The sequence below is a fragment of the Simochromis diagramma genome, unplaced genomic scaffold (assembly GCF_900408965.1).
Source record: "Simochromis diagramma unplaced genomic scaffold, fSimDia1.1 OVJJ01000293.1, whole genome shotgun sequence".
NCBI classification, from domain to species: Eukaryota; Metazoa; Chordata; class Actinopteri; order Cichliformes; family Cichlidae; genus Simochromis; species Simochromis diagramma.
In genome coordinates this window covers 7,905,634-7,928,444 of record NW_024386801.1, presented here as the reverse complement: position 1 = coordinate 7,928,444, position 22,811 = coordinate 7,905,634, and the positions used below count along the sequence as shown (strand labels likewise).

At 40.5% G+C, this 22,811-nt stretch overlaps 3 protein-coding genes across 5 annotated transcripts; 1 reads left to right on the top strand and 2 right to left on the bottom strand.

Annotated features, from left to right (window-relative positions):
- Window positions 1-1,276: 1,276 nt before the first annotated feature.
- si:dkey-5i3.5 (uncharacterized protein LOC565091 homolog) lies at window positions 1,277-6,592 on the bottom strand. Its single transcript, XM_040025542.1, has 4 exons — window positions 6,043-6,592; window positions 3,218-3,514; window positions 2,073-2,319; window positions 1,277-1,986 (listed from the first exon to the last, which is right to left on the bottom strand). Exons 2-4 carry the CDS (start codon window positions 3,452-3,454, stop codon window positions 1,625-1,627), a joined length of 846 nt encoding a protein of 281 aa, XP_039881476.1. The 5' UTR covers window positions 3,455-3,514; window positions 6,043-6,592; the 3' UTR covers window positions 1,277-1,624.
- A 2,281-nt stretch (window positions 6,593-8,873) lies between these two features.
- LOC120729714 (proline-rich transmembrane protein 4) lies at window positions 8,874-14,020 on the top strand. Its single transcript, XM_040025523.1, has 3 exons — window positions 8,874-8,972; window positions 9,298-10,167; window positions 11,843-14,020. Exons 2-3 carry the CDS (start codon window positions 9,405-9,407, stop codon window positions 13,915-13,917), a joined length of 2,838 nt encoding a protein of 945 aa, XP_039881457.1. The 5' UTR covers window positions 8,874-8,972; window positions 9,298-9,404; the 3' UTR covers window positions 13,918-14,020.
- A 769-nt stretch (window positions 14,021-14,789) lies between these two features.
- On the bottom strand, window positions 14,790-22,802 carry impdh1a (IMP (inosine 5'-monophosphate) dehydrogenase 1a). 3 transcript variants are annotated; one of them, XM_040025525.1, is made up of 17 exons: window positions 21,745-22,802; window positions 21,118-21,608; window positions 20,340-20,438; window positions 19,326-19,374; window positions 18,584-18,685; window positions 18,394-18,468; window positions 18,052-18,258; window positions 17,781-17,868; window positions 17,493-17,692; window positions 17,193-17,283; window positions 16,998-17,093; window positions 16,756-16,899; window positions 16,517-16,658; window positions 16,297-16,440; window positions 16,127-16,210; window positions 15,870-15,886; window positions 14,790-15,756 (listed from the first exon to the last, which is right to left on the bottom strand). In XM_040025525.1, the coding sequence occupies exons 2-17, from the start codon at window positions 21,351-21,353 to the stop codon at window positions 15,653-15,655; spliced, it is 1,878 nt and encodes a 625-aa protein (XP_039881459.1). In that variant the 5' UTR covers window positions 21,354-21,608; window positions 21,745-22,802; the 3' UTR covers window positions 14,790-15,652. The 3 variants fall into 3 exon arrangements, with proteins under 3 accessions (XP_039881459.1, XP_039881458.1, XP_039881461.1); XM_040025524.1 differs by having other exon boundaries at window positions 21,118-22,802; XM_040025527.1 differs by lacking the exon at window positions 15,870-15,886 and having other exon boundaries at window positions 21,118-22,802.
- Between the last annotated feature and the right edge of the window lie 9 nt (window positions 22,803-22,811).

Genomic DNA, 22,811 nt, shown 5'->3' with positions numbered 1-22,811 from the left:
GGACAAAAAAGGAAAAGTTAAAAAAATACTTGCACAGGTTCAAGTTAAGATAAACAAATCTTTATTGCACAGAGTTAGAAGTATAACATGTTATGCTTAAACATCTTCAACTTACAAGTCAGTCACATGAAAAGTGTCAACAGAAATGACTGAATAAGATTTCTTTTCCCAATTTTAGTAGGTCACATCCTTCAAGAATATTGAGAATACAAACACCTTAGAGTAGTTTAACACACACACACACATAGACACTGACCTAAATTAATCAAATATATACTTTCATGAAAATGTGTTGTTGTGACCACCTTAGTTCTTGCTAGACTTGGTGGTAGTAACAAGTGAGGTGCTTTTTAAGGCACTTTCAAGGCTTTGTGTAAAAATGTGTAAAAAGCAAAACTTCAGCAGCAGCAGTGTCAAGTAGTATTGCATTTTCTTCTGAGTGCAAACACCATGCTGTACTCATCAGCAGGAAATTGAAAATCGGACCAGCAGTTTAACCCTGAAGCTCATTCACATGAATCAACTGTTTTTTTAAAGCAAGGAACAAGTTTCTTTACTTGTAAATTACTGCAGGAAAAGTAAATGTCCAGTTTTAATTTAAAGTTAAATTAAGTTTCATCTAAAACTATGCTGATTTCCCCTCTTTTGTTTGTTACGTGTGTTCAGCGCTGTCCACCAAATTAACTACTAAAATATTTTGTGTAACAATGATTAATCTCTTTATCACTCTAATGATTAGCCTTTTGTCTTTAACATGAGAAAATTTCCACCACCCTCTCTCCAGTAGCTCAAAATCTGAAAGATATGCAACAAGTGATTGTATTTAAGCTGAACTCATTAATGCAAGCACCAAAACACATGACTCCAAACATTAGACAGTAAAACCTCAAGCACACATCTTGACCTGTCGTGTTTCATAAATAGAAGCACTTGGAGCTTGCATGCTTGTGGTCATCGATGTTCACATCATTCTTTGGACTGTTTACATTTTGTCTCAAATATTTAAAAAAAAAGAAGCAAAAAGCAAAGTTCACATTTGATTTGGAAATTGTATTTTTGAGCGGTTGATTGTAGGCGGTTGGGAAGCGTATCTGTAACCGGAAGGTCACCGGTTTGATCCCCAGGCACTCTGTCCTGGTCGTTGTGTCCTTGGGCAAGACACTTTACCCTACCGCCTACTGGTGTTGGCCAGAGGGGCCGATGCCACGATATGGCAGCCTCGCTTCTGTCAGTCTGCCCCAGGGCAGCTGTGGCTACAACTGTAGCTTGCCTCCACCAGTGTGTGAATGCGAGAGTGAATGAATAGTGGAATTGTAAAGCGCTTTGGGTGCCTTGAAAAGCGCTATATAAATCCAATCCATTATTATTATTACTTTGGCGTACATGAACATTGTGATCCAAAGTGCATTTTATTCTTTATATGCTTTGCTTTAGTGTTTATGAAACTGTATGAACTAAACCCTGAGTACACTCGATCTTCATTCTGAATAAAATTGAACTGTTACTGTACCTTCATTACACACGCCAATTAGTGTAAAAATTCAAGATGTACTTTTACAGCTTAAACCATTTGAGGTTAATGCACAGTGAAGTTCCTCTTGCATTACATTGTTGGGATTTTACCTCATAACTTTGCCTTTAACGGGGTAAAACCAAGGGAACTGAGGAATATGCAAAGTGTGGACAGATATTCTTCTGGGTGTTTCTTAAGGTGGCCCGCGTGAATGGAATTGTCCCACTTCTTTTCTGTGACATCCATTCCACGCCTTCGCCAGTAACCGGCCAAGTCCGCCAAATTTCGTGGGTCACACAGTGGATCGTTGTTACAGTAGAACATCAGCACAGGAGCGGTGACGGGCGTATTCCAAAACACATCCAAGCCTATGTCAAAGTAGTCCACGGTGTGGCTTTTAAACTTGTCAAAGTAAAACATGGCTGTTTGCTTTACCAACCACTCACATTTTGGAAATACAGTTTTTCCCAAACCTGAGAAGAAAGAAGGAAAATAATTATCAATTTTGCAAGAAAAGGAAAACAAGAATTAGATAAAGTGTGAGTTAATGGTAACTCACCTATAGCCATGTGCTCAAGGGATCCTGCCACCATGCTATCATAAATCTGTCCTGTGATCCTTTTTGTGAATGCCTGATATTTATTTGTATCCTTCGACACATGCACAAGGAGCTGAGAGAAGGTATATCCACCGATTGAAAATGCATGAACAAGCAAGGGGCGGGACACGAAGCGCTCGCTCTCCAGCAACTCCAGTAATGTCTTTCCATGTTCCAGACCCCAGCGGGGCCAAAGGAACCCTTTCACCTTTAAAAAAAAAAAAGGAGAAATTCAATCAGCCTTTCCGAAAATCATTTAAAAACATACACACACACTAAACTTTGAATATAAAACTGAGTGAATTCATTTTTCAAAGTAAGATTACAGCGCGACATTACAGTGCTCCCACAATGTCCTGGTGGGGTCCCCTCTACTGTTGCCTTTTTATGAGTTAGGTTTCTATTGCAATCTTAGTTTAATACAAACTTTCTTCACATTTATCTAATGCAGTTTCATTCTTATAGTGCTACTTCACAGATATAGACCTTAAAACACTTTACAGTTTAAAGAAAAGGAGCCTTTAATTTGACAATCTGAACGGTGATATTATGGCAACAGTTGTGGATGAAGAACTTCCTTTTAACAAGTTTAAACAACTTCCAACAGAGGGTGGGGGGAGTAATCTGATCACAAAAAGGGGGGACAAAGGGAGAGAGTAGGGAAAAGGAAACGATGTACAACAGTTTCATATAAATGCATCGTGAACAGAAAAGTGGGTATTATATCATGGGAAGTCCCCAACAGCAGCATGATTTATGGATGATTCGGGGTCATCTGATCCACCCCAACTATAAACTTTTAAGCCTAATCTTCAAAGTACAGGTTGTCTCTCTCAACCTCAACCGCACAGAGGCTCGATAACGTAAGGCTCTGCCTTCTATTGTACTTTTAGTAATTCTGGGAAGCACAAGCTTGCACTCAGAGCACATACTTCTAGAAAGACTATTATTCATTAACTGCCCTGTGATGCATTTTAGCGATAAATACAAGAATAAAACACACTGTCATACTGTTTTAGCTGACTCAGAAGAGCAGCTATACAGTTAGTGTGAGAAACCGATTAAGTTTAACATTTGCTCCAATTTCTCAGTCCCTGAATTCTTACCTCGCTCTCAAATACTAGCACGTCAAATCCTGTGTTGAAGTAGATGTCACAGTACTTAACCAGCGCTTGAGGACGTGAACCCAACCACGGTAACATCAGCAACAGAGGTTTGTGCCGTTCTGAGGTCCGGTTCTGGCATCCAGGGACTGCAAATGTTGCTTCATTCATGAAGAACGTGGCATTCTTACTTATGCGGTGGGCAGTAATGCCTCTGCTAAGAGCTACACTTGCAAACATGTCAGCAATTGTAGGGCTTTCATTTAAGAGAGAGAAGAGTATTCAAAAACCCAAGGCTACCTGGATAAAAGAGAAAGACCCATGACACATGCATGAATTTGGAATAATAAAAAACAGAGAACCAGGCAGGTAGACACAGAAACCACAAAATAGGGAAAAACAAAGAAATACAAAGATCAAGAATAACTAAGAATGACAGAAATCAAAGCAATCATTTATAACCAATTCTGGTCCTATGTTTTGCCTATGGAAGTGTCCCTCCAGGGGGGCATGGACCCCTTAATGATCCTCTATCTAATCACACGAGCCAAGGTGTGTAGGTCACAATCAGCCAAGGTTTCAGGTGAACTCACTGTGAAACCCAGCCCCAACCTGTGATGTGATTTAGTGAGGTCAAGAAGACAGATGGTTTGAAAGAGGAGTGAAAGAAGCCATGTCCACTGTGAACGATCATCTTTGAACAGAGGCGGTGGTTTATGACACCAACTGTCTGCCATCTATAATCCAGTTTTGAGATCCTTGCCCAGACGCCTTAACGCCCACTCACATCCTGGGCCTGTTGACCTCAGGAAATCACATGATAATGTGGGGCTAGTTTTCACAATGAGTTCACCCGAAACCTTGGCTGATTGTGACCAACACCCGTTTTTTACATCTTGGCTCGTGTGATTAGATCATTAGGGGTCAATGTCCCCCTGGGGGAATCTCCCATTGGGCTTAAGTCTGGGACTCTCCACCATTTGACCTTAGAACTGAAGAAGCTTCTCGGATGAGAGTTGAAACGTCTTCAAGCAAAAACATATTTCTGTAACTTCTTGATGTACTTACACCTACAATACTTCTACACAGAAAAAAATTTGTAATAAGTAATAATAATTTTATTTACCAGAATGATATAGTATAACACTACAATATACTTAAAAGGATTACTCATACTGTATTAACAATGTAATAATCTCAGTTATAAAGTTATATTTTAAATTCAACATGTTGACACCTGTAAAATTGTTCAACTCTCTATAACGTAGCTTCTTCACTGTTGTTTGGCTTGGTTATTTCTTTCACTGAATAATGCAAAAGCTGCACACAAGTTATGCGTGTTATATAGGACTGCTCAGAGCCTACAATAGCCTATAATCAGACCAAGTAACCAAAATGGCAGCGACAGTGCCCTATGTCACAACATATTTTTTCAAAGTATGTCTATAGGAAGGTCACAACCTCTCTGCAAGAGCATATGCACACAGCCACACACCATTAGCTGACAGGTTTTTTACTTGCCAAAATTGGAGTACTTGGAGTACCTGTACATGTTTAGGCAAAATTTGAATATGTTAACTTTATATTAAATCTATATTATATTACATTTATATTAAATCTATACATATGTCATCAATTTCTTGATATATCACCAACGATGCTTCTATGCAAAAAAAAAAACAGTATAGGAATTTTATTTTTCTGCATTATATAGAATAAGTAAACTATCAGACTTTAAAGGATCACTTAAATTTTATCAACATGTAATAATGTTACTTATAATGTTATAAATCATATTGAACATGTTGGCACAAATTGTACAACTCTCCATAACTTATGAAAGCTGCTTCCCTGTTGTTTAGCTTGATTATTTCTTTCAGTGAATCATGCAAAAGTTGCACACAAGTCAGGGATGTTATCTAGGACTGTTTTAGCCTATAACAAGACGAAGCAAGGAAAATGGCGGAGACAGGAGTCCTATTTCACAATGTAATGGTAGATGGCCTGCATTTGTATAGCGCTTTTCTAGTCCCTAAGGACCCCAAAGCGCTTCACACTACATTCAGTCATTCACCCATTCACACACACATTCACACACTGGCGATGGCAAGCTACATTGTAGCCACAGCTGCCCTGGGGCGCACTGACAGAGGCGAGGCTGCTGGACACTGGCGCCACCGGGCCCTCTGACCACCACCAGTAGGCAAACATGGGGTTAGTAAAATGTACTTTTGTACGAGTATTTCTGTAGGAACCACCAAACTGAGGGGGCATGCCTCTAATCATGCATGCACATACATACTAAATGCAAAACAACTGCCCTACAACAAAATAAAGATTTTGTTACAATTTTCCTATCATTAATTGTAGCTGTTTTATTCCTCATGCATTAACTTGTGGTTAGCGATGGCTACTGATTGTTCTGCTCAAAGTCGCAGGAAAACAAACATATACATGGAAACTTGCTTTGTGCTGTTCTTCAGCTGCAAAACAAACTTACTGGCAGCTCATACATTTTACCAGTTTAAGCTATTTGTCCTTGTAATTTTCCTTTTTATTTTTCTCAGAAAAAAGATTTCTCCGCTCACTGCTGCTACAAGAGCCGTTAAAGTTGAGCTAAGCAAACAAAGCTAACTGTATAGAGCCCAAATGTCCCCAACCACCACCAAAACCCACCCACTCATTTGGTACAATTGTCTAGTTTTTTGGGTTTTTTTTAAAAAAAAAAATCCCCTTCAACATATGGGGTTAGCCTTTCTTTCACAGCCAGCTGAAACAAACAACAAACAAACAAATGCAATGCTAATTTAAGACCAAAATGAACTTACCGTCAAAGCATGGAAAGCCTTAGCTAGTTAAACCTAGTAGCTATTTTCTGTGGCAGAGTTACAAAAGTGCATCCAATTCAATTGTAGTAATATGTAGTAGGTAAGAACAGGCTGTTCCCAAACACCTAGTTTGCAGCAAAAGATAAAAAAGAATAAAAAAGTTAATATTAAGCTACATGGACATCTCACAAGTGAGTCTGACGTGAAGATGGAATTGATCCCAGTGTGGGTATCTAAGTCCTCCTCTTAACTCCTCCTCCTTCTTCTTCGTGATTTTCTGTAACTGCATATTTTCCGCCACCTACTGTGCAGTCTGAAAATATCTGGACTGTCACCCACTGTAAATCATTCGCCTCTGCCTGTCTGAGCAATGTATTTCAACTATAACAACCCTATAGTAACTGAACTGCAAATTTACAGATTTAATTTGAGTGGTTCTTTTGCGACCTCCTGCGAACTGCGACCTGTTCATGCATTTATGCAGTATTTTTGGTAAGTCCACCACCAAGTTCCAAGTTTTCCCCTTTTGTGAATAATACCAGGAAAATACTTATCCTGGAACCTGTGGATATCACTGATTAGTGGGCTTCCTGTATTTGGCTGATTTTTATAGCTGCTTCCATTTCGGCTTCTTCTGTCTTCCTTGACATAATCAATGAGCGAGTTTCACTCTAATTAAAAACCAGCCGATTTATATATATATATATATATATATATATATATATATATATATATATATATATATATATATATATATATATATACACATATATATATATAATTTTTTTAACTTTTATACACATCAGAATCAGAGAGACTTTATAATTACAAAGGGAACTTATTAATAAATTCCCTTTATGATTCCAGCTTTTCATGAAAAAAAATCTGTGCTTCCCTATGAACTTGAGTGACATCCCGTTCTTAATCCATGGAGTTTAATATGATTTTGGCACACCCTTTTCCCACAAGGTTTAAGAGTGTGTTTATGGGACTTTATGACCATTCTTCCAGAAACACATCGGAACACCTGAATTCAATTATTTAAATATAAATCATAGTATTTAGTATATCATTTAGTATATCATAGTATTTCCAAGGGACCTCTGACATTTTACACATCTTAATCAAATTTGTTCCACTGTTTCACGTTCAGAATTATTTTAAGATTTGTACTCATTTTAATGTATGTTTAATGAATGTTGGAGTTATTACAATTACAAAAACGAATGCTGAATAAACATTTCTTCAGTTCTTCTTTCAAAGGCACTTGTGATGCCTGTCCTCAATGAACATGCTTTTAGATTTATGTTCTAAGAATTCACTTGAGTTTCCACAAAGGGATGCATGTGATTGTGGCATTGCCCTCATTACTTTGACCTCCTTTGTTGGTCCAATAACAGACAACTGAGGTGAAGTGTAAAGGTCATGTTTGTATACACATGTTAAGAGGGCATCACTGTATAATATTGTACTGTACGTTTTGTCCCATCTTCATCTTTTTTTTAAAGTAAGGGAATTGCTTGCTTTTATCCTCCTCTTTGCTTGTGCAGCTTTGTTTATGAGTCTTGACATGACAGTCCTCATTCCCTGCAGGACCCCAGCCCCTGCTGACTTTGTCTTGTTGGAGGATGAGTTGTCTAAACAGAAACCAGTTGCTCAGTGAATTCAGATAGCGAGTGTGAGGCGGCAATCATTTGGCCATTACCCTTTCTGAGCTCATATGTTTGGCCTGTCATTGTTCCTTTCCAGCCCCTTTAGTCACGGCCGGGTTGATGCTTTCCTGTGTCCTCATCAGACACTGGGTTAATCACACCCCTGGGGAAGTTCCTATCTCCCATCTTTGACTGTCTAAATGATGTGGCATAGCCTTCGCTGTCATTCTGGCTGTACTTATCCAAGTGTAAACGCTTTATTATTATCTTTGGTGTTGCTAGTCACAGCCAGTGTGTGTGTCTTGGCACGTAGAACCATTATTTATGCCTTTGTGTTTTGTCCTAACGATATGTTTGGCGTGTTTGTTTATGGGATGAAGTTAGGTTTGCATCCCAGCGACCAATCATTATGCATTTGGCAGAATTCCCATTCAACAGTAATGGTCAGTGAGAAGTTTATAAAACAGAAGTTTTGAGACGGCTGCAACATCTAGGCAAAGAGAGCATATAATGTGTGTCTGTGCCTCAAGCTTACTGTCCCCAAATATGTCCAAAGGTATGTGGATCAGTGTCTATTTTAGAAGCATCCATGGGAATTGAATTAGGCCATGAGGTTACTGGATTTCCCCCATTGGGTAAAAACAGCTCACGTGAACAATAAAAGGAGGAAAATAAAGGAATGTGAATAAGATAACACCATCACAGTTTCTCGCCGCAATAAGTGGTGGTAAAAATCCTTGGTCAAACAGTGCATGTACGAGATTCTCAGGTGTTCTGTGTTCGTATACAAGCAAGTAACTATGATCATGCGTTATAGATGTATGCTGTCAAAAAAGAATCTGCTTTTCAGTATATACTTTAGTTCAAATGTTTCTAGCTGAGCTGTTTACTTTTGCCACCAGTTGTAAATTACACACAAATCCATGTATTGATCTGCTTTGATATATTTTGCTTTTACATTTATTCTTCTCTTCTATAATAAATAAACTATAATAAAGGTGATACTCATAATGATGCAGCCTCAGATTTAGGAGAATTGAAGGCAGCAAACAGCCTCACTGTCAGATGAGTGCAGAAGCAGCGTGTGGGCATAGCGGGGGTTGTGTAGAGGAGGTGGGGTCTGTCCCGTGTGTCAGCAGCCCGATGGATAGAACAGGGGCATAGCAGAGTGAGTATGAAAGGACACGCCGTGCAATGCAGACAGAGACTGCAGACATGCAGCAGCACAGAGCGGCATATATGTTTAAAGAGGCTGCAGCAAAGAGGGCTATAGATGAGGTAAGGAAGCTAAAAAAGGAATGGCTGCCACACAGAGTTGCGTGGTCTAATGTCTCTTTTTTTAATGCTCTTGTTTAAGTGGGTTTTTGCATTTTAATGTTTGTACTGTGTGCACGTCACAAGACTTTATAGTCTAGCAGAGGGTTTCAGCACACCGCGTTCATGTTCATCACACTGCCGTTATTTTCACCAACAATTTTTGATTTTCGCTGTGACCCACATGCAGCAGTTTAACTTTATCTATGTTAGAGATGTCCAAATGACAAGACATATTTGAAGGCAGTTGGCATTACTTGTTTTTCCTACGTGTGATTGTTTTCTCCAGGTGTGTTAAGAATGACATCTTTGGAAACCTGATATTAGGGATTACTCAAACATGTGACTGCACAACAACTCCAAGTGACTCTGAGGTCAAGTTTGCCGACCCTCAACATGGTCTCTCTGTGGAATATTTATTTTCTCTTGCCTCTCTCTTTGCCTCACTCGCTTCGTGCCATAGCGTTAACTGGAGAAAATGTGAAAGAAACACAACAGCCAGACAGTGACAAGGCAGGGCAGTTTCTGAAACAGCTCTCGAGTAGACCTCATGTACCCGGTTCAGCACCAAGTGACCCCATGATTGCACCCGAGGATGATGACTTCCTGGGTTCCCCTTTAAGTTGGTCCTTATCATCATCTGAGGACACAGACAGACAAGGTGTGATTGGTGAATATGGCGATTTACTGGAGAGCGCTGAGACATCTCTTTTCTTTCCTAATGAGAAGGGACCCATACCCACACCCACAAAGGGCGCTACAGTAGATACTGCCTCCACAGAGAGAATGCAAACAATGAAGTCCTCATCAGCAAGTGTACCACCCAAGCTTACCCATGAACAAACATTAAAGAATCAGCCAGCTGAGACCAACACCGCATCAGTTTTGTATCCTAGAGAGTCTGGAGAGAATCAGCCAACATTCCCAGGCTTTCAAAATCAGATGACTGATACTCACTTACCCTTTCTTCTCCCTGGCTCACTCCCATCACACACATCAGACCAGAACTCAACTGCATCACTGCCCACTGGACCGGGGCCAGACACTCTTGGATGGACCACAGGCATTTCTGTTACCACAAAGGGAAACAGAGATGGATTCATTGATATTACAGATCTTATTTTACAGAGAGAAACTGCCAGCATGGAGGCAAAAGAAGGTAAGAGTCCTTTAATTATTTACAGCATTCCTACTTTAAATCTAAAGCTGAAACTATGCCCTACAGTGCATTTCAGTTTCCTTGCATAACGTCCAAAAACTCAGAATCCACATGTCACTGCAGTGCTTATGATATGTATTCTGCTGGCAAACACAGTTCTTTTACATTCACAGAATGGGTTGCATCACTTTCTTCAAATGTCTCTCTTTGACTCAGTTCTCTGCCCTTGTCTTTCTCATTCAAGCCTTTTAGCACAGATTCTCCAGTTCAAACTTACACTCTCCTGTTAAAGTAAAACATTTTATTCACATTGCAGTCAGCCCGCACTCAAAGGTTACTGGATAATGCAGCATGCACACTATTTACTGTACACACACACAAATACTAGCATTTACTTGTCAAAGTAAATGTTGTGTCCACAAGCATATGAGGAGGACTTGAAAGAAATGAATAAGGAATTTGCTTCCTCCTGTGTATGCATTTAACACCACACATTTTCAGTGTAACAACAAGTTTATTGAATAACTGCATCAAGATGGAGTACATATTAAATGTACTCTCATTTTTATTAGATTTCATAGACAGCAGAGCGAAAGCCCCGCACTTATAAGTGCTCTCTGTTCGCTGCATCTATACTGATTGCTTCACTACTAATGGAGGACCAGAAATAGGACACATTCCATTTATAACCAGTAGGTTCCCTGATTCCCTGATTGCCCTATACAGCTTATTTCATATACAGAATAAGAAACTCACATTTTTTGTTTGTTACAATGTTATCATCAGTCATAAACCTCTTTCGCATTCTTACAGATAACAACATCGCTTCACTAATGTGAATTTACTTATAGCCACACAAAATGAGAGCAGGCATGAGGTCAATACTGGCTAATCAGCACACATACAGTATCTCTCTTCCTCACTTTCACACAAACACATATGCACACAACCTACTGCTCATGCTCCCACTCTGTCTGTGACCCAGTTAGATTCCCAGTTACAAGCCCGTTCTGTTTTATTATGGATTAGCTTCACACACAGCAGATTACACCCTGCTCTCTTTTTAGAAAATGAAGATTGTGCGTAAAAATAAATTTGGCCTGTATCCAGAGGTTAGATTAGCACCAGTATGTTCATTTCTCGAGAAAAAAATTTCATTATTAAAGATAATATGACACATAACCACCACACAAAAAATAATAAAAATACACAGGTGTATTAGGTGTGAAGCAAAGCCATGCTTTGAGCTTAATGCTAATACTTAATGCTTAATGCTGATGACATTGACAGTATAAAACATGGATGTAGCTTACAGAGCATTAAACCTGCATTCTAATTAATGGCCACCAGAGGGCGGCCCTATAGAAGTCTATGGGAAAAACGACTCCTGACTTGACCTACCCTGCTGAGTTCACAGGCTCAGTCACTCATTTAGAGACATATTAAATTTTTAAAAACTAAGACATGTTTAATACTATGTTTTAAAAAAACCATAGCGATGTCCATCTTTTACACTGTCTATGTATTACTATACCATCATATTTATGCAAGTTAGCATGTTTGCTCGTTTGCCAACGAAAAACTTTAAATTAAGTCTGTACTTAAATTTTCTACTTTTTGGTTTTCTTTTGACATAACCAATATGGTGTTCATGTGTTTTTTATATTCTTTACAGATGACTCCAAGAATGATTCAAAAGCCAGAAGCCCAAGCCAGCTAGATGGTAACATGGACACAATTGCCACAACCTGCAAAACATTAAATCATTCCTGGACACCTACCTACCCAGAGGATTTTACTCACAACAAGCCTCTGCACCCCTTTCTGGCTCTCACCCCTTCATTTTTGGTCCCTTTGTATTCAGACTGGAACTCTGCCCTGGCTACGTGGGGATTTGCATGGGAAGCACATATCTATGGCCTGGGCTCTGTCTTCACTGTATTTGGCCTAATCTCTGTAGTCTGCCTGTTAGGGCTGCCCCTGAGGTGTCCCCCTGGAAGCCCCTACTTCACAATGCTGCACTTGTTCATTTTGGCATTTGCAGGGATCCAAGCTTTCTGTTTGCTTTACGATGCTTACAGTTACCAAGATCGCCTTTCCCCTGTTGTCTCTCTGCTGCTCTCCGAACTGCCATTGCCATGTTTGATCTCAGCATTTTCCCTGGCCTTCCTCCTTCTTTCCTTTCGTTCATGCAAGCATCTTTCACTTTCACCTGTTATTTCTGCCTCCTTCTCAGCCTTGCCAAAGCCTTGCTTGTTGCTATGTTTGGCCCTGTTACATTTTATTATCTCTTTGGGATGTTTTGGGATTTTTCAGCTCTTTCACAGCCTCCCGACTGTCATCCTGCTCTTTCCTCAGGGTGTGTTCGTATGTCTCACCACCTTTCTCTCATGCTCATACCTCATCTTCTACTGCTTGACACAAGTCAACAGTAGAAACATTTACAGGTTAAATGACAATGGAGAGAGTGGAGGATCTCCTGAGGTGATGCGACCTGCAATTTGCCCCTTTGCTAGTGTGAAGGACTGGGGTAGGGCAGCAGGAGCTGGAGTAGGAACTTCTTTGTGTTTGTTAGGGTGTGGAGGTCTTCAGCTTTATGGGATCCTGCATGCCCTTGGTTTGGGTGGGGTTGATGGCCATGGGTTTCAGCCTTGGCCATGGTGGGGCTACCAAGTAGGCTGCAGACTCTGTGAGATTGGGGTCTGCCTAGGTTTGTCTGTCATCGGCACACATCCTCTATTCTGTAGCAACTCTAACAAGACCATAGCACATCCTAGACCAGGATCTTGGTCCCGTCTATCCGGTGGCTCTCCTTCACGAATGCTCACCATAACCTCTCAGGATGGTGCAAATTCCCCCGTCCTTTCCCAGGGTAAGCAAGAAAAGCTGGTGGCCTGTGATGTTGTAGCCAAGGAGCAGTCAGAGGTTCTTCCTCTTTACTCAATTGTGGAGTCTCCTGGAAATATACCAGACTGTGATCACAAACCCAGCCAAAGCAAAACTGTACTACCTCTCCCCACACCCCCAAACCCACCGCATAAACCTACAGCCTCACCTGAGACTCGCCTGTCATCACTGGATCATTTAAGTCTCGAGACTGACTCAACTGTGGATCTGCGGCCTCCATCTCCCATAGACTTGTCGCGCAGCATCGACCAAGCTCTGTTCAGCGAATCCCTGTTTTCTCATAGTATCTTTGGTTTCCCAAGACTCATACCTGTTTCCTCAAGCCTTTCCTTGAGCTCCCCAAGCCAAGGTACATCAAAGCAAGGGCCCAGCTCTGTGGGAAATACCCTTTACCGAACTTCTTCTTGTGGAGATGTAGATCAAGAGAACACCTTGTCCAACTCCAGGTATTCCCAACCTCAAGGCTGTATGACAGCTCGTAGAAATCAACCATTATCACCAGACCAATGTGATTGGAAAGGGAGTGTTACTGGTTCAACCCAGGGCCTTTGCAGCCATTCCAAAGAAACAGGAAAGCTGCGATCACATTCATGGGCCAACAGAGGGCAAAATTTTACTCAGAGCAGCCTCCCACGTGCAATCCCCCACCTGCCATACCACAGACGTTACCGAACCCTGAGCTTAGCTTCCCAGGACAGTCGGGGGTCTGGCCGATTGGCAGGAACTAAACACCTGAGTGAAAGCAAACAGCTGGAATGGGATATGGCTGTACAAGCAGAGTTTGTCAGTGTGTGCAAACAAATTGATGCACTGAGTGTTTGCAGTGACACCATTGAATTGTAGAAAGCTAAAAAACAAAATAAAACTGGGTGTAACTGGAATACAAATTGTGTAGATTTAAGTCTATTTAGGTTAAATGGGGGAATTAAACCGTAGTCTATATGTCAAAAACGTTATATAGACCTAAAATATGAGCCAATATTTTTTGTAAATACTGTACTGTTGATATTGTATATTCAAACAAAAAAAAGTTTATAAGACTGTCTTCATTATGCTGTTTTCAGCAACCTATTTCTTCCTTGCAGTATTGCTTTATTTGAGCAACATTATAATTTTAGAATGTGTCCATTGAAATCATATGTAAAATCAAACATTTGTTTCTAAAAAAAAAAGGTAATATTTGTGGCAAAGAAGTTCAAAAACGGAGTTCAATTTTTTTTTTGCTTTATTTTGTTTTAGTGAAAATCCAGGATTGTGTCGAGGAAATCTAGCAGCCATAGGACAAGCAAAAGTCACAAAAGTTAAAGTTTGCGTTGCTGATACGTTCTGTGGTTTGTGAGACATACTTGAAAGGGCTTAACTTTCTCCGCTTCCCTTTCCTGATAGTGTGCTAAAAGAATTACAGTCTAAATATATAAACCTTTTGAGGTTTCTTTGCATTTTGAGTGTAAAAGCATTCATAGGGACAAGCTGGTGTTTTTTGTTGATTGTTGATTTTTTTAAAAACTGAGTGATACATGTAATACGTCTCTCACCAAATATACTGAGTACCTCACAGAAAAAAGGAAAAATTAAATTAATTTAAAAGTGATATTTGTAAAGATCATTAGAAATAAATAAATCAAAACTGGAATATTGGTTTTGTTCTACTGCAACACTAGAGAATCCATTACTGTATCTACCTTTTTTTGCTTTATTATTATTTTTTTAATACTGAGCCTGGGAAATAAAGACAAATAACCAACCATTCTATATCCTGTGTTATTAATGATAACCTTTTGCAAAATAGCATTTTTGGAGAATACAGCATGTACTATAAAGCTAAGTGGAGCTTTGGTTGCATAGTGACAATAAAAATGAGAATGATGAAAGAAAACAGTGAATACTCTCCTTTAAATCAAGCAATAACATTAAAATAAGAGTAAAGTTCCAGGTGAGAGTGTAAATTGCTTTTTGAAGGCACTCCCTATTTGGAGTGCTCGTTTATAAATTAAGGCTGATGCTTTTCTTGTCCCTTCTATGACAGAGCAGCACAGAGCTCACCGACACGCATCAAAGAAATGACTTGAGTGACAAAGCTGTGCACTAAAAACATTATGAGAATTTTACTCTTCTGTGTTTATTAGCACACTTCACTTGTTATTGTTATATATATGAGAGAAAGAGAACTAAAAGTATGTGATTAAAGCTCTGTGCGCTGTTATTTACTTGATTTCCCACAAAAAAAAGGGGGGGGAGGGGTAGTAAAAGTAGTAAATGAGCAAGGAAATATATGGCTGTACTCTTCTCTATCAAGCTCGGCAGATATATCATGACAAGTTTGTTGAAAGGGAACAACAGAATAGGTAATAACAGGATTCCCTCTACACCTTGACCTGAGAGGGAGAACAACAGATTAAGAGTTTGTGACCATCCTCTAAAACTCTGTTCTTTGGCTCTATCCTTTTAGGCTCTTCGAACTTTAAGAGAGTTGTTTTGGGGGTCAGAGCTGGGACACCAATGAACAGAAGGTCACAGAATAGTTTTGTTTAAACTTTAGAGTGTAGAAGTCACAGGAGCTTCATGCGTTGCATTCTGATCACATGCGCCCGGTGCATCTGCTCATAGCTGCTGGGGTCGGGACGTTGGGTCCCGATCGGGTGTTTCCTCTTCCACCTGTTTCAGTAAAACCGCTTCTCATGACTACATGTGGAATAGAAAAAAAAGAGGGAAAGCATAAACTTTACAGTTAGAAAAATGAATGAAGATGTTTTTTTTTTTTAAGAAAGGAGAAGATGGAGGTAATGATTACTTACATGGCACAAAAGAATATCTAATATGATAGCATGAGTAATAAAGAGAAAAAGATAAGAGAGTTTTATACTGTTGAAGGTAAATTAATGGACACTTAACAATGAAGCATATCTAACAACAGCATGTTCACATACTGTCACTGGTATCAAAATGTTTAGACAACAGAAACAGGAAAAGAAAAAGACATACATGGAGAAAGAAGGGGTTGCAGCGGAGGGGTAAAGGTCACCTTAAGCAAACAGTCAAACGTCAGACTTACGAGTGAAGCCCGTGGACGCCACCTTCCATCTGAGCCGACATGGTCCTCTTCTCAAACTTCAATTCTCCAGAATACATCATTGACCTGGAGACAGATCACAGGAGGATACTTGGCGAAAGCCTTTCACGTAACAAATCTCACACTAAACAGACGCACAGTTTGACACTTACCGTAAAATGGACAAACTTTTGGCTCCTATGTCCTGACAGCCATGTTGGATGCCAGCAATGAGGTAAGGAACAAACTTATGAATGGAGCCTTTGTCTTGTACTGACCCCGAAACACCTTGAGCTACCTTTACCTTATCTCCCTCACTGGGCACACAAACATAATTCACATGATTAACAAGGTAAGTTTTCCAGATTAAGTGTTTTCCAGTAAAAATCTCACCTAAAGTAGCGTTTCTGGCTGTTATTTTTCTCCATGGCATCTAAGGAGCCCATTCCTCTGTACTTTTTCAGGCGCACACCGTCGGAAAAGAAATATTCTCCTGGAGCTTCAGTAGTTGCCGCCAGCAATGATCCCATCATTACTGAGGAAGGAAAAAGACTGAATTGTTCAGTGGCTAATCCAAGTATACACACAAATTTAATGCCTCCAGAAAATGAGAGAAAAGTTCTTTCTTTTACCCGTAGATGCTCCCAGGGCAAGAGCTTTTACCACATGTCCAACAGTTTGAATGCCTCCATCAGCGATTACCGGCACTCCAAAACGTCTGGCATACTCCGCGACCTTGTACACTGATGTGCCCTGGGGCCGTCCACAGGCCATTACTGAGAAACAAGACCACAATGTGATGGTTGGGAGCAAAGTATCCTCAATACAGTGAAATTCATACATTTTTATGTCCCATGATTAAGTATGATCGTACCTTCCTGTGTGATACAGATAGAGCCGCACCCCATTCCCACCCTCAGGGCATCCACACCGGCATCTATGAGGTTTTTGGCCTGAGCAGCTGTCACCACTAGAAAGAGAGAGAGAGGCACAGAAAAGTGACAAAGAAAGGCACAAATGTAGAAGATGAATTCAAGAAGACAGTCCCGAGTAAAGAAACGGTGCTCACCATTTCCTCCAACCACTTGTAGTTCGGGATATTTATGCTTGATGTAGTTTATCGTGTTAATCTGATAGACTGAGTTTCCTTGAGAAGAGTCCTGTAATAATAATAATAATAATAATAATAAAACAAAATTATGGGAAAATGACTTAAGATCGGTCAAACACTCATACCAACTCTGTAGTTCCATTCATCCGGTGATTATTATGAGACCAATGACTTAGCTGACTATATGTGATCTAATAAAAAATTAGAATCAAATAACAGATCAAACAAAAGTTTAATTACAATACAATCAAAACTTACCAGGACAACAACATCGACTCCAGCCTGCACGAGGAGGTCCAGTCTGTATTTGTCGTCCTCCCTGGTACCGATGGCGGCTCCACACAGCAGCTGTTTACGAGAGTCCTTGGAAGCCAGAGGATAATCCCTGTTCTTCTTCAAGTCAGTCCTAGCGATAATGGCGACGAGCTCATCGTTGTCATTAACTATGGGGAGCTTACCTGGGAGAATGAGAAAGGAAAGGCCAAAAATGCTACAGTCACAATTATGATTGCTACCATACGGCAGAGTTACTCTTTAAAGTTTTACCTTTTTTGCTACGTTGCAGTATATCGTTAGCTTCTTTTAGTGTGACTCCAGCTGGTGCAACAACTAGATCTTCTCTTTTTGTCATTGCCTGCATCAGAAAATAAACTGTGACCACACACACACACTCGTTTGATATTATAATTCTTACTTTGAGTACTCCGGGAGAGTAGAAAAGTGTTATATAAGAATCAGTCCATTTACCGTTTACCAGATTATGTTCTCAAAAATATACAAATTCTTGCAGAATCATCCACAACATTAATACACTCACTTCTTCAAGCGGTTGGTCATGGTCCTTCTCAGAAAGAAAATCGATATCCCTGGAGGTAACTATGCCGACCAGCTTGCTGCCCATCTTGCCAGTCTCTGTAATCGGGATCCCAGAGAAACCATGGCGTAACTTGGCCTCGAACACATCGCCTACTGTGTGACGGGGACTCATTACCACTGGATCTGTAATAAAGCCCTGCTCAAATTTCTAGCAAAAACAGAAACACGAATGTCGAGTGGGATTTAATTTCCATATCAGATGGCTGTTAGGGGCTTCATAGATCAAAAATGATTTCATCTGTTTAATTAGAGCACATGTGTGCAGTGACTTTTTCTGTCTCACCTTCACTTTGCGCACCTCATTGGCCTGGAACTCAGCAGTGGAGTTATGATGAATTATTCCAATCCCTCCCATCAGCTGAATCCAACCAATTAGAGACAGGAGTAAGTAAGTGAAGAAAAGCATCATTTGAGCAGTACCTACTCAGCTACTAAGTATGATGTATTTAACACTCTGCAGTGTTTGTACTCACTGCCATGGCGATGGCCATGGATGACTCCGTGACTGTATCCATAGGAGATGAAATGAGAGGCGTCTTCAGGGTAATCTTTCGTGTCAGGGCTGAAGTTAGATCCTTAAAAGTTCAATGCATTTGGAAACAAATTTATCACCTTATACTGCAACACTGAGGTCTACAACAAGCGTTTTAGCAAATTAAATAAGTATTTCTTAACTGGCTCATTTGCCCTGCAGTGAGCCAGTTTGGATGCATCAGAAGTGGAGTTGCTGAACTAACTGGCTGAGTGTTTAAAGGACCCAGGTGGCTTCCTCGAACACCTGCTCTCCAGCAATAACCCATGTGATCTAGTCATGAAATTAATTTAATGCTCCAGGAGAGTTCAAAAAGATGAACACAGTGCAAGTCAAATAAACAACCCCGTGCTCATGCACCTTTAACTAAGCAACACAACAAAGAGTTAGGGACTGATTACAGCAGCACCTTAATAACAGCAATATAAAATATAATGAGTTAAAGGACACCGTGTTTGAAGCACACTTAGCTCACTTTGCTCGTGACAGTTTTCAAAGGAAACTATTCCTGTGTTGCCATTCACCAAAGCAGCAACCTCACAGGGATTATAGCAACTAGTGTTGTGACATAACCCATGTTGAAGAACCCTAATCCCAACTACATCACATCACATGAGCAGTACACTGAGAAAGTTTGAGCAGTAGGCTATGTTTAATATATTAGACAGTATGATGACACTTACCACCTCATCAGAAGTGAAATCTATGAAACCGGGGAGGATCAAGAAGTCGCTGAAAGGGGAGAGGTGACAGAGAGATAAGATCATGACGACTATGAAGTACTGCACAAACTAAATTAGAAATCACTTTTCAGTGGGGTCACATCAGTCATTGCACTCGTCAGCGCGTCGATTTGATCTCAGCTCTCACTGATCACTACATCATCACATGAGTTGTTAGCACTCATGGGTTGGATGCCACCTATCTTCAAACTCGGCGCTCATTTTGATCTCAGCTACTCACCTGTAAAGTTTTGTGTGTGCATCTTCCACTGTTGCGATGCTACCGTGCTGACAAACTCAACACCACCTTTTTAGTGCTTCCTGCTATTGCAGGTGTCGCCAGGACCACTTTTTGCCATGAGGAAACACACAAAGACTTAACTGAAAAAACAAAACCAGCCTCACTGTGGCGACTGGTAAGCAGCATTTAATGTTAATAGTGACATTGACTGACCAGCAAAACACTTGTAAAGCTACCTCTTATAGTTGTTTATGTGAACTATATGTTTTGCAGTCACTCCTACACGGCAACATTTTATTTTATTTTATTAGCTGACAGTAAGCAGAAATAATCTGTCAGCAGCACACTGAAACGTTCTGCATTTATCCTCTGCACACTGATAAACCCTACACATAGCCCCATTAAGGAAACTACCCTGACAGCCATTAAAGCACTGATATGTGCAGGACACACACACACACACACACTCTGACAGACACTGCTTTTAATGTCTGTACCACCACTCAAGACTCATCCTTGAAAGTAGTATTATGCGATATAATCCCCCAAATAAAACCTGAGCAGATGTGTCATTGCTGATATTAATAAACATTTAATGGAAGATATGACATAACAGTGTATATGTGTGTTTCTTTAGGTGCATTTGGATCTGTGTCAGCATGTAAGCAATGCCATGAATGTGTTTGTGTGTGAGAGGGGTTTTTTTTTTTCATTTTAAATTTAGCATTTCTTACTTGTATGTAAGTCCGTCACCGATAGCAAAAAGTTGTTGTGCTGTGAGTCCATCCTCAGGAACGTAACCCGTACCCCCGCTGATCAAGTAGTCAGCCATGCTGAAATTTAAAAAACACACACAGTCATCGTGGAGCTGAGAATATGAGTTAGCCACCACCACATCTAAATACTGAGCGAAATACTGGTGTATCCCAATGAAAAGACAACAGCATTAAAGACATATATATAGCTTTAAATTTACAATAATTTGTTCTTGTTGCAGATTTTATACACTTAAGTGAATATTTTATTATTCTGTCCATCACTTTTGCTGATTGAAAAAGGTGCACCTAAATTAGGAGAAAGTGTATTTTTACTAAAAATAAAGGTATGGTTGGTTAGTCAGCAGTTAAATTCTGAATCCATTTCAAAAAGCATGTGGCTCATCTGTCTCTGTTTCTTACAAACATACTGTAACTAGATCCTATTACAAATGTTGGAGAGAAGACAGGAAACGCAAACAAAAGAGAATCCGTCCTTGTCAATGGAAACTCCTTCTATACACCTATGACGGCAGTACAGTAGGTAAGAGGATTTGGTAGGCTGCCCAGGTAGCTGATAAATGAGCTTGTAATGAGCACAGCCAATGCAACTAGAAAGTGAAAACAGCTCAGTTGCTACTGGAAGTGCAATGTTTACAAGTTATATGGCTTCACGTGGTGATATATCACATCTGCAGACCATAGAAGCTTGTGATGTTGCAGCGTGCGAAGATTGCTAAGAGAGTGTGACACTGACCTCTCTGGTTCATACCCAGCTTGAATACGCGTAGCGCTGTATCGCTGGGCTGCTGTCTCATATCCATGTCCATGTAGCACAGGGTGGGCATATCCCCCATACGGGTGAGGTTGCTCCCCATCTCTGTTTGAGGGCCGTGGCCGTGCTGGTTCCATGTCTCCAACAATCCTTCGGTAGTCAATGAGGTAGCTGTCCCTTTCTCCATCTCCAAAGCGGTCATAAGCATGACCTTCCATCTCTATGAAATCCAGGGCTCTGACCTCCACGGTGCCCGACCACCTATCACGCACTCTTTAAGCACTTGTGACTTGTTTCATACACACAAATACAATCACACCATCACGCTGCAAGTAAACAGTGGCCTCAGCAAACCCCGGGAGACACACTCTAACGCAGTCAATGCTTTGAGTGCATGTTCACACAAACACCTTTCAGGCACACCTGATATGGGAGTAAGCTATCGTGCCGCTCGAGACTTGCAGATGACAAACCTGTAGGAAATAGAAGAAACAGCAACAAAAGATCCTAAACAAATTGTCCAAGGCTGAGTTTGTATTCCGGTTAGTTATCACTTATCCATGGAGGCCATTAAGGCCCTCAGACAGTGGATAGTCTTTTTTTGCCCACCTGTTGATGAAGGTCGCTATCGTGGCACAGCAAATTTAGATCTCCTGTATTCTCCCCAGCAAAAGGAACAAGCAGCCCCCGGGGAGGAGAGTCAAGCCTTGCGTAGGCAGCAGAGATTCATCCCCCTGGAGGTCCAGAACTTGCTTGGTTATCCCTACGGCTGGGAGCTTCTCTCTACTCTATTCTCCTGATGCCTGCTGAGCTTAACTCTGTTTCTGACAGCAGACGTCACTATCCCACAAAGAGGATTGGGAGCATTAATGCAGAATGGGGTGGGGTGAGATGGGTGTTGGGTGGAGTGTAGGTAGTAGTACCGAGGAAGAGAAGGATGGGTCAAGATGACACTTGAAAACACTTTCCTCACAGGAGATTACCATGTTGTGACGGTCTGTGTTCGTGTGTGTGTGTGTAGACAGAGCTGTGAATGAGACAAGGTCGAACCCCAGGATACGTACAAACTTCCTGTCTTTGAGAAATGAGACAGAGAATAACTTTTAAAGACGTAATGCTGTCTAATTAGTTTGTCACACTTAAATTTAGGAGTGGCTTGTATACCGTGGCACTATTATTTATCATGGCAGTACAACAACAGAGTTCTATAAATACTTTCTTATATTATGACGTTTTAATTAATAAAATTTAGCAGATCAACATCTTTGAAATGTCTGTTCTGGCTGCTGTGGGAGCTTTTTAATCTTAAATCGTTAAACTGTTTGGACTGTTCATTGAGAAACAGTAGGAACTTTGCTACCTACAGTGCTTTCAGTAACATCATCTACAGGTGACTGACTGACTGACTGACTGCTTGTGACAGTTACAGAGGGATTGAACTAGAAAAGCCTCTTAGAATGTCTCTCTCTCTCTCTCTCTCTCTATCTATCTACTGCAAGTCTCTCATTATCTCGCAGTTGCTCCCATTCTCCCACCAGATAAAGGAAAAAACAAACCCTCCAATGTATAATGAATGCAACAGAAATGTTGAAAAGCTAAGAAGCAAAACTTATTTTGCACAGAGATTTTTATTAAGCCTCATATTCATGACTTGTTCTTAAATTAGTATGGTTTAA